The sequence below is a fragment of the Pristiophorus japonicus genome, chromosome 9, assembly GCF_044704955.1.
Source record: "Pristiophorus japonicus isolate sPriJap1 chromosome 9, sPriJap1.hap1, whole genome shotgun sequence".
NCBI classification, from domain to species: domain Eukaryota; kingdom Metazoa; phylum Chordata; class Chondrichthyes; family Pristiophoridae; genus Pristiophorus; species Pristiophorus japonicus.
This window is the reverse complement of record NC_091985.1, coordinates 103,678,787-103,691,474: the sequence shown is the minus strand read 5'-3', so window position 1 is coordinate 103,691,474 and position 12,688 is coordinate 103,678,787. Positions and strand designations below refer to the sequence as shown.

Here is a 12,688-nt window from a genome sequence, read left to right as displayed (position 1 = left end):
TAGGATCTTGCGGAGGCATTGTTGGTGATATTTCTCCAGCAACTTGAGGTGTCTCCTGTACATGGTCCATGTCTCTGAGCCATACAGGAGAGCATGTATTACTACAGCCCTGTAGACAGTGAGCTTGGTGGCAGTTTTGAGGGCCTGTTCTTCAAACACTCTTTTCCTCAGGCGACCGAAGGCTGCACTGGCGCACTTGAGGCAGTGTTTGATCTCGCCGTCGATGCTTGCTCTTGTTGATAAGAGGCTCCCGACATATGGGAAGTGGTCCACGGTGTCCAGGGCCGCGCCGTGGATCTTGATGACTGGGGAGCAGTGCTTTGCGGTGAGGACAGGCTGTTAAAGGCGCTATATAAATGTACATTGTTGTTGCCTTACCCATGGAACACTTTCCCAGAGAATGTAATTACCATGAAGCTGTTCATTGAAGATAAAAGTACTCCCAGCAAACATCAGCAACAAATTCATTGGATATTTTTTCCAGTTACAGTTGCCTCTAGCCACAACCTGTTATGATAAAACAAAATGATGCTGCATTTATATTACGATAGCACCAAGAAGAAACAATTCTGTGATGGGCTGGCTGCTAGTAGCCTTATTTATATTGCCCAGCAGATATCCACAACACCTGAGCAACAAGCAAATAACCACATATGCACAATCTTACATGTATAGAGTTGTTTGAAAGTCAAATACCACGACTTTATTTTCTGGCCATTAGACTAGGGAAGATCTATGCAGGACAGTGATCTGACGCCTGCATCACTAACCTGTTCAAATTGGTGAGCCACTGCACCAATATATATGGATGGAGCATACAACTGGCTGTATTCACTTTTTTTTAAGTTGTCCACATTGTTCCCACCACAGGCATTCTGGATGATGAATGGCTGGATGTATAAAACCACTCCGAAAAGAAAGTGATTGTATCCAGAGGCAGTGTTTATATGCTACAAACTGACAAATTCGGATGTGGTAACAAAGGCTACCTTTCTAGGTGGGTCCTTGAGGCTTCTGAAGGCTGCAGCCTTTACCGGCTGTTGCAACAGTAAAGCTGATACATTTACCTCACAGTGCTGCTAAAGATACGAGATTTTTCTGAGATGTGTCATTCTTTCTTGTGTCTCCTTTTTTGAATAAATAGGAACAGGAGTAGACCATTCAGCTTCTCAAGCCCATTCTGCCATTCAATTAGATGATAGCTGATTTGTACCTTAACCTAAAAGAATCTGACAATTTCAATCTTGAAAATTTCAATTGACCCAGAATCCGGTCTTGGGAAGGGAATTCCATGTTTCTATTATTCTTTGTGAAAACAAGCTTCCTGATTTCACTCCGAAAGCTCTAATTTGGATTCCCCCACAATGGAAATAGTTTTTCTGTACCTACCCTATTGAATCATTTTATTATTTTAAACATCTCAATTAGATCGCCCCTTAATCTGCTAAGCTTCCTTTATGTGGGGAAACTCCTCTCGGCAGCCATAGTTAGCGAAATGTCTTTACTCCTTTTGACTTTATCTCTTGCACTTGTAATAGCTGTCTGGAAGCCAGTGTCTGTCTCTGACTTTTTGCTGCACTGCAGCGTGAATCATTGCTACATTTCAAAGATTGTTGTGGCAACCACCTGTAACACTATGAATGCAAAAGCAGGGGCCACCAGCAAGAGTTGGATTTTATAATGTTTGTACAAGCAGCCGTTCATTCCAAATTTTTATCAGTGGAATGCCTGTGGTGGGAACAATGTGGATAGGGAAGCTATTGTAACAATCACTTGTAAACAAAGTGAACTTGTATTTTATTTAAATGAATGCAGTTGGCTGCAGGCTGTGTCCATAAACATTAGTACACTAAAAGTCTAACTAACTGCAGAATTAGTTCTCTTTGAAATGAAACTGGGAAACAGTGGCAAACACTGACTAAATGGAAGTTAAAGTGCATAACAAAAAAAGGGACATCGGTATTAAACTGTTGAATTGGCTATGTACAGAAAATATTGGCAACATTACAGATTAGGAAAGTAATTTGGTCCATTTTAATTCATCCATCCAGAAAGACTATAAAGTCCTGCCATTGTAGCATCTAATTTGTTCCTTAAATGAAACCAGGATTTTGCCTCCACTACTCTATCTGGAAATCCATTCTATGTATTAATCACTATTCGTGTGAAGAACATTTCTGCTATCTGTCCTAATTTGAACATGTGACCTGTCCTACTCCCAAGTTAATTTTAGCTTTTTGTTTTGGATTTACATTTTCATATCATTGCCAGTCTTGTGTCTCTATAAGATCACTTCTCAGATACTGTACCTCCATTCAAGGCTGAAAAGTTACCTCCATTCAAGGCTAGTTTAGAATCATAGAAATTTACAGCACAGAAGGCGGCCATTTCGGCCCATTGTGCCCACGCCTGTTTTTGTAGCCTTTCATCGTAACTCCAACTTCTAACACAATTGATCAGCCTCGTGTCTATTTTTGTGCTGTCTCCAACACTTGAGTGTCTGCCTTGTGTCTTGGTGACCAGAACTGGACGCAATACTGAAGGTGAAGTCAGACCAGTGTGTTTATATAGTTTGATTATGACTTCCTCTGACTTGTACTCTGTTTTTGTTATATAATTGCTTTTCTTTTGCTGCTTTCATTGGCTTTGCATTAGTTGGAAATTTGAGGATCGAGTCTCCTAAGACTCCTAGGTCTTTTTCAACAACAACTTGCATTTATATAGCACCTTAATGTAAAAAAAAGTTCCAAGATGCTTCACAGGAGCTTAATCGGGCAAAACAATCGACAGCCAAAAATCAAGATATTGGGATGGGTGAGTAAAAGCTTGGTTAAAGAGAGCGGTTTTAAGGAGTGTCTTAAAGGACGAGAGAGAGTCATCGAGAGGTTTAGAGAGGGAATTCCAGAGCTTAGAGTCTAGACAGCTGAAGTCATGGCCTTCGATGATAGGGCGAAGGGAGTGGAGGATGCACAAGAGGCCAGAGTTGGAGGAACATCAAGTTCTTGGAGTGTTGTAGGGATAGAGGAGGTTACAGATATAGGGAAATGTGAGGCCATGAAGGGATTTGAACACCAGGATGAAAATGTTAAAATTGAAGCGTTGGTGGAATGGGAACCAATATAGGTTAGCGAGCACATGGGGCGATGGATGAGTGACACTTGGTGCACATTAGGCTGCAATGTTTTGGATGAGCTCAAGTATATTGAGGGTGGAAGATGAGAGTCCTGCATTGGAATTGTCGAGTCTGGAGGTAACAAAAGCATGGATAAGGGTTTCAGCAGCAGATATGTCGAGGCAGGGATGGAGATGGGAAAAGTTATGGAGATGAAAGTAAATTGTCTTTGTGATGGAGCATATATGGGAGCTCAGCTCGGAGTCAGATAGGATGTCAAGGTAGCGAACAGTCTTGTTCAGCTTGAGCCACGGGCCAGGGAAGGGTCTAGCATCGGTTGAAAGGGAACAGAGTTTGTGGTGGTTGCCAAAAATGTTTAATTGAAGGAGTTTGCACCTCATCCAGTACTGGATGTCGGACAAGCAGTCTGACAACAAAGAGGCAATGGAGGAGTTGAGATGTGGTAATGAGGTTGAGCTGGGTGTCATCAGCATGCATGTGGGACCTGAGTCAACTTCTTTACGTCAGCCTTGGCTCAGTGGTAGTATACTCGCCTCTGAGTCAGAGGGTTGTGGGTTCAAGTCCCACTCTGGAGACTTCAGCACATAATCTAAGCTGATATTTGAGTAGTGGTATGTCTGAGGTGTCATTTTTCGCATGAATCATTAAACCGAGGCCCTGTCTGTCCTCTTGGGTGGACAAAAAATCCATGGCACTATTTGAAGAAAAGCAGGGAATTTTTCCTTGTTTCCTGGCTAACATTTTCCCCTCAAACAACACCTAAAAACTGAAGATCTGGTCATTCTTTTCAATGCTGTTTGTGGGATCTTGCTCTGCACAATTTGGCCGGTGTGTTTTCTACATTACAGAAGTCATAACACTTCAAAAGTACTTCATTGGCTGTAAGTGCTTTGGGATATCCTGAGGTTATGAAAAGTGCTGTATAAATGCAAGTTATTTCTTTCTTTGAAGCCCCACTGCAGCGCATGAGCACATAATCTAGACTGACGCTCCAGTACAGTACTGAAGGGAGTGCTGCATAGTTGGAGTTGATGTTTTCGAATGAGATATTAAGCTGAGATTCTTGCTGCCTAATTAGATGGACATAAAAGATCCGTGGTTGTATTCAAAGAAGTGCAAGGGAAGTCTCCTGGTATCCTGACCAACATTATGTCTCGGTCAAAACAAATTAACTGTTCATTATCAAATTTTCTGTTTGTTAGCCATACTGTGTGCAAATTGCCTGCCATATTTGCTTTAATAATAAGTGAATACGTTTTAAAAAGTAATTAATTGGCTGTGAAGTGCTTTGCGATATCCTGAGGTTATGAAAGGCAATATATAAATGCAAGTTATTTTATTTCTTTGCCATTCCAACATCATTCATGGAGTTTATGTGTTACCCATTTATTATTTTGTTATATGCAGTACTTTTTGCCTGTTTGCCATTGTTCTGCCTACTTATATATTTTGTCCAACTCTTAATTTCTCGACTGCTCCTTTAGATTCCACTGCCGTTCCGAGCTTGGACCATCTGGAAATTTACATTGGTTTTCTGATTTGAAGTCTTTGATGTAAATTAGTAACATCAATCCTAGGGCAAGGTTGTCCTCCAGTCACCAATTAAATTATTCTAGTCAGCCCCTATTGGTTTCTACCCTTCTGTTAATTTATTATCCATACCAAAGATTTATTCTCAATTCTCACATCTTTCAGCTTAATTAATAGCCTTTCATGTGGAACTCTCTCAAATGCCTTTTGAAAGTCTGTTTAGCACAATTAACTCATTTGTCATAGGCCTATTTACCACCAAATAGTAATGGAATTTCAAACAGTCAAGATGCTAGAGGTCAGTCACAAATCAAACTTTTAAGTTCAAACATGTTTCCAGAAAATAAATAGGAGCATTGCATATGCATTTGGTCAACAACTTGACATGGCATTTCTGCAATCTTTTTTAGTTGATACATTTGCTACCAAATTTACTGTATTCAAGCTGATGCTGTGCTCAGCAGATTCAGCCAGTAGAAAGTAAATTCACAGCTCCCCCAGGGTTGATTAACATCATCAGCAGTTGCTCGAAATCGAGGAAGACTTGCTTCTACTCTTAACATGAGTTCTTAGGTGGCTGTACAGTCCAATACGAGAACCACAGTCTCTGTCACAGGTGGGGCAGACAGTCGTTGAGGGAAGGGGTGCATGGGACTGGTTTGCTGCACACTCTTTCCACTGCCTGCGCTTGATTTCTGCATACTCTCGGCAACGAGACTCGAGGTGCTCAGCGCCCTCCCAGATGTGCTTCCTCCACTTAGGGCGGTCTTTGGCCAGGGACTCTCAGGTGTCAGTGGGGATGTTGCTCTTTAATCAGGGAGGCTTTGAGGGTGTCCTTGTAACGTTTCCACTGCCCACCTTTGGCTCATTTGCCGTGAAGGAGTTCCGAGTAGAGCGCTTACTTTGGGAGTCTCATGTCTGGCATGCGAACTGTGTGGCCTGCCCAGCGGAGCTGATCAAGTGTGGTCAGTGCTTCAATGCTGGGGATGTTAGCCTGGACGAGGATGCTGATGTTGGTGCGCCTGTCCTCCCAGGGGATTTGTAGGAGCATGGCAGCGAGAAAGATTGAGAAGAGGGTTGGGGCGATGACGCAGCCCTGTTTGACCCCGGTCCGGATGTGGATTGGGTCTGTAATGGATCCGTTGGTAAGGATCATGGCCTGCATCTCGTCGTGGAGGATGGTGACAAACTATTGGGGGCATCCGAAACAGAGGAGGACGCTCCGTAGACCGTGGTGGTTAATGTACAGCTGAAGAAAATATCCGATTGATTGCTTATCTATGTTGAATTAACTGATCTCCACTGGGGTGGTCGATGGGGCACTAGAATTGTCCTCCACTTCCTCCCTGGGTATGGCAGAGGAAGATAAGCAAGGATTCTTGCTATTGTTTACAAACCCCTACTTTGCTGGAAGTACATATCTAGAGGCCAAGCATGAAAAAAGGGTTTGGCTGTGGTCAAATAGCCCACTGACATTTGTAGTCTAGGCCCACACAGAAAGAATGGCCACGTAAATGAGGAACCTGAAGGTGACCAGCACCTGTGGAACTGCAATAAATCACTACTTTAAGAAAGAGGATATGGAAAAGGAACAGGGGTAATGGTTTAAAAAAAAAAGTAACTTCACAATGGTAACACCAGCTTAGTGCCTGAATCTTGTGACGTCTGGTACCAAAGGCTCCAAGGCCACCCTGAGATTATTCATACTGTCTAGTGAGACCCTAAAATGTTTTGGTAATAGTTTTATGTTAAGCTGCTAACTTAACATTTTCATGATGATACAAACTGGTTGACCTACCTGAAACAATCTTGTATCATGTATAGTAACTCAACTGTTTACTAATTGCAGCTCAATTGTTCTTTAATGAGGATTTTCCCCTTTCTGTCCTCCAACCAACACAGCATCCTTTACATGGAGCGTTCAGTAATATGTCACAACACTATCTGTGCATCTTTATCGTGCAGTACTGAAGCCGGATATAATAGAGGTGCACATGTATTAAATGAGTTCATACAAATGACTCCCAAACGAAACAACACAGTTGCAATGGTGCATTTCCTTTGCAGTCTAAATTGGCGGAACTACTCTGAACCATTAAGTTCTCATGAGGCATAGTGTTTTTGTACTGCAGTGGTAATTTTTATTTGGTTTCTTAATTGAATTGATTTGAGGTACAAAACTCTTTGAAGTATTGTGCATCATATGTTCATCCCATTTAAAACAAATGATATACACTTATTAAAACAACTGCATGAGATCCTAAGGTGATATAAGAAGCAGGTCCCTTTCCTATTTTGTGACAATCCATTAAAAGTAGATTTTGATCAGAGCTTGGTCAGATTTCTGACTTTTTTTCCAATTCCCTTTTCAGGTACAGTCTGTCATACATTCCCTTTGCAAGGTGAGACTTTGAAAAATTCTATGCTTTTAAACATAGCTATATATGTATGTGTCTGCGAGCAGTTCCGAGTATGTGCTTTATTATTACAGCATTTAACTGATTCACTGTTTTTAAAAACATAAGAAATAGGAATAGGAGTAGGCCATACGATCCTCGAGCCTGCTCCACCATTCAATAACATCATGGTTGATCTAAATCAATCCACTTTCCTGCACTAACCCCATATCCCTTGATTCTCTTAGTGCCCAAAAATCTATCGAACTCCATCTTGACAATACTCAACGACTGAGAATCCCCAGCCCTCTTGGGTAGAGAATTCCAAAGATTCACAGCCCTCTAAATGAAGAAATTTCTCCTCAGCTCTGTCTTAAATGGCCAACTCCTTATCCTGAGACTATGACCCCTGGGTCTAGACTCCCCAGCCAGGGGAAACGGCCAGTTTTAAAAGAAATGCCGGTACTGGCCTGTTTCTTCATAGTTTAAATGGTGTGGTATCCCGCACTCAGGATAGTGGATACATTGTTAGCATGCAAAAATTACATTAAGTAAAAGGAGAAATGAGTGGGAGATTGGGATACCTCATTGCACTTTCTGGGACTTGGGTTTACTTCTAGTATATTATCAAAGGGTCCTCTACCTGTTAGCTCTATGTAAAAATCTATCAAATTCCAGGTGGGCATAACAATAAGCCACTCCTTTTTTTTTTACTGAATTAAACTTAACCTTGTGTGAGAAAGAAAAATGTCTTGCTGGTGCAGTATGGAGTGCTTTGTAGAGTTTGGGCTTAAAGAACATTGTTGGGATAGAGAACAAGCAGCTTTTTACCTAATTTATGCTAAATACGACCTTCGATTCTATATTGCTGGCACTGAGTGCCCAAAATACAAGTGTTCATTTTCTACCACTCTTGTTTTAATAAGCACAATTTTCTATGTTTCCATGACGCTAGTGAACAACAGCTGTGCCCTGTGACATGTAGCTCTGCTACTTCCTGCTGATGATGCTCATTGAAAGTATCACTTGCTGATATCAGTTCAGGGTGAAAACTATCCTGTCATTTATTTTTAAGTCAGTCATGTAAAAACATTCTAATTTGGAAGTATAACGCTGAAAATTATTGCCTGCGCTTTCATGAACTAGAGTCTTCTGGCAAATGTGTCATCATGCAATAGAACAGAAAATATTTTCTGCTGATACCTCACAGCATAGAGATTTGTAATTTGGATTCTTTCTAAATTGAGTGAAAACATCCCTCCAGTATTTATATTGAGAGCAAAGGCTAGGGTAGCCTGCTCCACCACTCTGAAAATGAGGTGAGAACTTTCCCTGTTAAAATCAGTCAGCCCAAAGGTAAAATAAAATCTAGCAGACTGTAATGGTCAGGCTATACGTGGTAAGAGGATGCCTCTTGGGGTTCCAGAGGTAATCTTATCTCTCATTTATAACACTGAACCATTTTGAGTAATGGAGTCAGATCCTGTTTATATTGCTGAATGAATTTGGATACAACAGGAAAAACTGCAGATGCAGATTTTGCTTTTATCTGACTTGACAGTCTGGCTTTTCTGATGTTGGGTGTATTGAAAGCTTAGGCCACAGTCACAACCAGAACAGCAACTGTTTATCTTATCACTTTTGATCAAAGGTAGACCGGGAAAAAAAAACTCAAGGATGTTTAGGCGCCAGAATCAGCACTTGTCATCTGAGCCAAGCTTGCTGTTGTTGGGATTAAAAAATGACATTGTTAATGCTGAATTTAACATAGAGAAGCGTTCATTCGGAGTGATTTAGCTTATGATGTTAGAAGTGGTGGCAAGATTATCAGTGTATCTGTGAAAGCTGGCCTTATGTCAGCAGATTATGTTGTTGGGGGCAATATGTAGATAAGGGAAGAGAAAGGATGAAGAATACATCCTTGGGAGAACTCCAGATGTGATGCTGCATGGGAGGAAAATGATGCCATTGCTGGAAATGAACTGGATGCATTCAGGTAGGTAAGAATGAAACTTCAGAAGGGCAGTCCCATGGTGCTAGATGACTGGATGCATTGGAGGATGGTATGGTCAGCCACATTGAAAAGGTCAAAAAAGGATGATGTAGCACCATCACCGAGGATGTGAATTATGATCTTGGATGAAGCATTTCAGCACTAAGATGGATGGAAGCCAAAGATGGGAGGAATTAGAACAGGGAGTTTAGAGAGAGACGGGAGTTGATGCTGATGTAATACGGTGTTTTGCAAATGTAAGCAAAATGTAATCCATTTTGATTTAATCCATCACAGCCTACTACAATAAGTAAATAGGCTTTGTTAGGGTCTCAGCACTATCAACATCTGTATTATAGCTGTCTTTAGTAATAAAGGTTTGTGTTTCAAACAAATCATCCTCACATTTTTTCATTTTCTTTTATTCATTTAATACAGGTAATGTCACCCAAAATCATTACAACCTTACAAATTAGAGAAGAAACTACCATATTGAATATCTTTTGGTGCATTCTGAGTTTCCAAGTATCTTCAGTTATGCAAATTGACACCAAATCTTGTCTCTGGCCAGTTTCAAAACTCAACCCTTCCATTGAACATGACCCTCTCTGCTGCTAACATCTGACAACTCTCAAAGCTGTGTTTACTTGAACAAAATGTGTGCTAGTTCAGTTTTTTTTCAGTTTTCCTCCCTTGTGCCTTCTGTCCTGAAAGGAATCACTCTGCTGCAGTCCTGATTCAGTAGGCACCAACAGCAGCCCGCCAAAATCTTACCCAAGTAGACTTTCGTCGTGTGAATCTTTACAATGGGTGTTGAGTTTGGTTGAGTTTAATAGTTAAACATCTGTCTGGAAATAAGGAAAATAAAATATCCCAAAAATCTTTCAATCCAAAAGGCACTATTTGTGTATTTCTGTTTGATTTTTCTCAGCAGTTATCGCCACGGGTCCAATATAGCACCGTTGTCAACTTTTTTACTAGCTTTCATGTACTTTTGAAGTTAATTAAAAAAATTTTTTTGATAGGTGCTCTGTTTACCAAGTTCCATTTCTATTTTTGAACTTTCCTTAAAAGGAAAGGAAAGGCAGAGAGCGAAATGCTACTTTCTGCTCTAAATACTCCTTCCATATTTCTCTGAGGAAAAAAATGTGCTGTACAAACCATGTCAAAACCTTTTGTAGCAAATAATTTTAGCCTGGAAGCCTACCATTTCCAGTCTCTGCCCTCTTGCTGAATTGCTCCGATGATGCAGTTTATGGGACAGCTCACAAAAGGTCAGAGTAGCTTTGCTGACATGTTTACATATATATATTTCCATTCCTTTTTTAAGAGACTTGTTAATATAGGTCCTCACAATCCAAATGTGGTGCATAATTATGGAACTTGTATAGACTCTCCTAATGATTTGCTCCGAGTCGAGAGGAACACACACACATCTAGTTGTGTGGCCCAATTCTGTTCGTTTATTTATTTTGGCTACAGTTCATTTATTGTTCATGTATCATGTTTGTTGTGCTGTATTGCAATAGTGACTACACTTGAAAAGTACTTAAATGACTGCAGAGCACTTTGGGACTTGCTGAGGTTGTGAAAGGCACTATATAAATGCAAATTCTTTCTTTATTTCCTAATTCTTTTTTGTCATCTTTTAGGGATGCTGTCATAAAGTGCTGTACTTCCTGTGTAGGATAAATCCAGGGGGAAGTAAAAATACTCAAGTCTCAGACACTTTCAGAAGGTTGCTTGTGGCCACGGAAAGAACTGCCAATGGCATATTTTGTTACTTGGATGACTCCTAAATACTATGCATTTGTTTATTTTGATATATTACATAAAAATGATGTAATTTGAATTTGTTTTTAAAGTGTCTATTGCACATGTTACTGATTATATGCTGTTCCAAAGAATCAGGCCTTCATCCTTATTCAAGGAATTTTCATCTTTTTATGTAATTATTTCATGTTTGACATCATTCCAGTGTATTTACATTACCTGTGTTTATTTGCAGTGCTGGTGTGATGAATGAATTTTGCTTACGAATTTCAAAGTGCAAAGCTAATATAAATGTAATCGGCATTTATTTAGCAAAGACTGAAATGGTGTACTACCTTATAGTTAATATTGCCTTATACTAAACACAAAAGCTTGTATATAAAATTGAGCCACCATTTCACTCAAATAAAAACTCTCTATTTAGTAAAAAGCTTATTTTATTTGTATTTGCCTATTTCCTGGAACCCGGAGAGTCTGCAAAGTGTTCTAATGTAATTATATTGCAAAGAAAATGACATGCAATTATTGCAGTGACATTAAGATCCCATTTTCTTTGGGACCCCATTTGTGAAAAAGCTATTAATTGCACACTCACCTCTGAGTCAGAAGGTTGTGAGTTCAAGCCCCACTCCAGGAACTTGAGCACATAAATCTAGGCTGACACTCCAGTGCAGTGCTGAGGGAGTGCTGCACTGTTGGAGGTGTCATCTTTCGGATTAGACATTAAACCAAGGTGGACATAAAAGATCGCATGGCACTATTTCGAGGAAGAGCAGGGGAGTTATCCCGGTGTCCTGGCCAATATTTATCCCTCAATCAACATTAAAAAAACATATCTGGTCATCATCACATTGCTGTTTGTGGGAATTTGCTGTGCGCAAGTTGGCTGCTGCATGTCCCATTACAACAGTGACTACACTCCAAAAGTACTTCATTGGCTGTAAAGCACTTTGAGATGTCCGGTGGTCGTGAAAGGCGCTATATAAATGAAAGTCTGTCGTTATGAAATATTTTGTTTTCAGTTTTGTCAGAAGCAAAGAGTGCCTGTCCAGTGTCAGATATCAACATTTAAAATGTGGAAATATTGAGGTTATGTAAAAGTGGGAGTGTAATGGGCTCTGTATTTATACTAACCTTCAAATTGCTCACCTTTCTCCTGCACATAGTGCAGTGATGTGATCAGGGGCTCCTTGGTACGCCCCAAGCCACTTACATCCTGTGCTTTATACGTATTCCCAGTTTCCTTACATCTCTTCACCTGACGAAAGCTTTCACCTGCTTCCTGCCAATCCCTGGCATTAGTTTATATGCGTTTGCTCAGTTCATGGCCACTTTTTCATCTCCGCAAGTCTCTCCATCTGTCCTCTTTACAACTTTAGAGTCGGTGGGAGGAGGGAGGGATGAAGGATGAACAGTGGTTCCAGGCTCAGCAGCCTAGATATTGAGGGAGCAATATTTCTGGTTGTGACACTAGATTTTCCTCATTGGAAACTCAAGTGGTTTTTGTTACATTTCATGGAATTATAGAATCATAGAAATTTACAGCATGGAAGGCCATTTTGGCCCATCATGTCCGCGCCGGCCAACCAAGAGCTATCCAGCCAAATCCCACTCTCCAGCTCTTGGTCCACAGCCCTGAAATTTACAGCACTTTAAATGCAAATCCAAGTATCTTTTAAATGTGGTGAGGGTTTCTGCCTCTACCACCTTTTCAGGTAGTGAGTTCCAGACCACCACAACCCTCTGGGTGAAGACGTTTCCCCTCATATCTCCTCTAATCCTCCTCCAAGTTACTTTAAATCTATGCCCCCTGGTTGTTGACCCCTCTGCCAAGGGAAACTGGTTCTTCCTATCCACTCTATC

At 40.6% G+C, this 12,688-nt stretch overlaps 1 protein-coding gene across 1 annotated transcript in view; it reads left to right on the top strand.

Moving 5' to 3' along the window:
• Window positions 1-11,255, top strand: part of sft2d1 (SFT2 domain containing 1) — a 143,113-nt gene extending 131,858 nt beyond the window's left edge. Inside the window, exons 7-8 of the mRNA XM_070889664.1 lie at window positions 7,036-7,065; window positions 10,705-11,255. Coding sequence (XP_070745765.1) covers window positions 7,036-7,065; window positions 10,705-10,744 — 70 coding nt within the window. The 3' untranslated portion in view covers window positions 10,745-11,255. The remainder of the gene's footprint in view (window positions 1-7,035; window positions 7,066-10,704) is intronic.
• The last annotated feature ends 1,433 nt before the right edge of the window (window positions 11,256-12,688 follow it).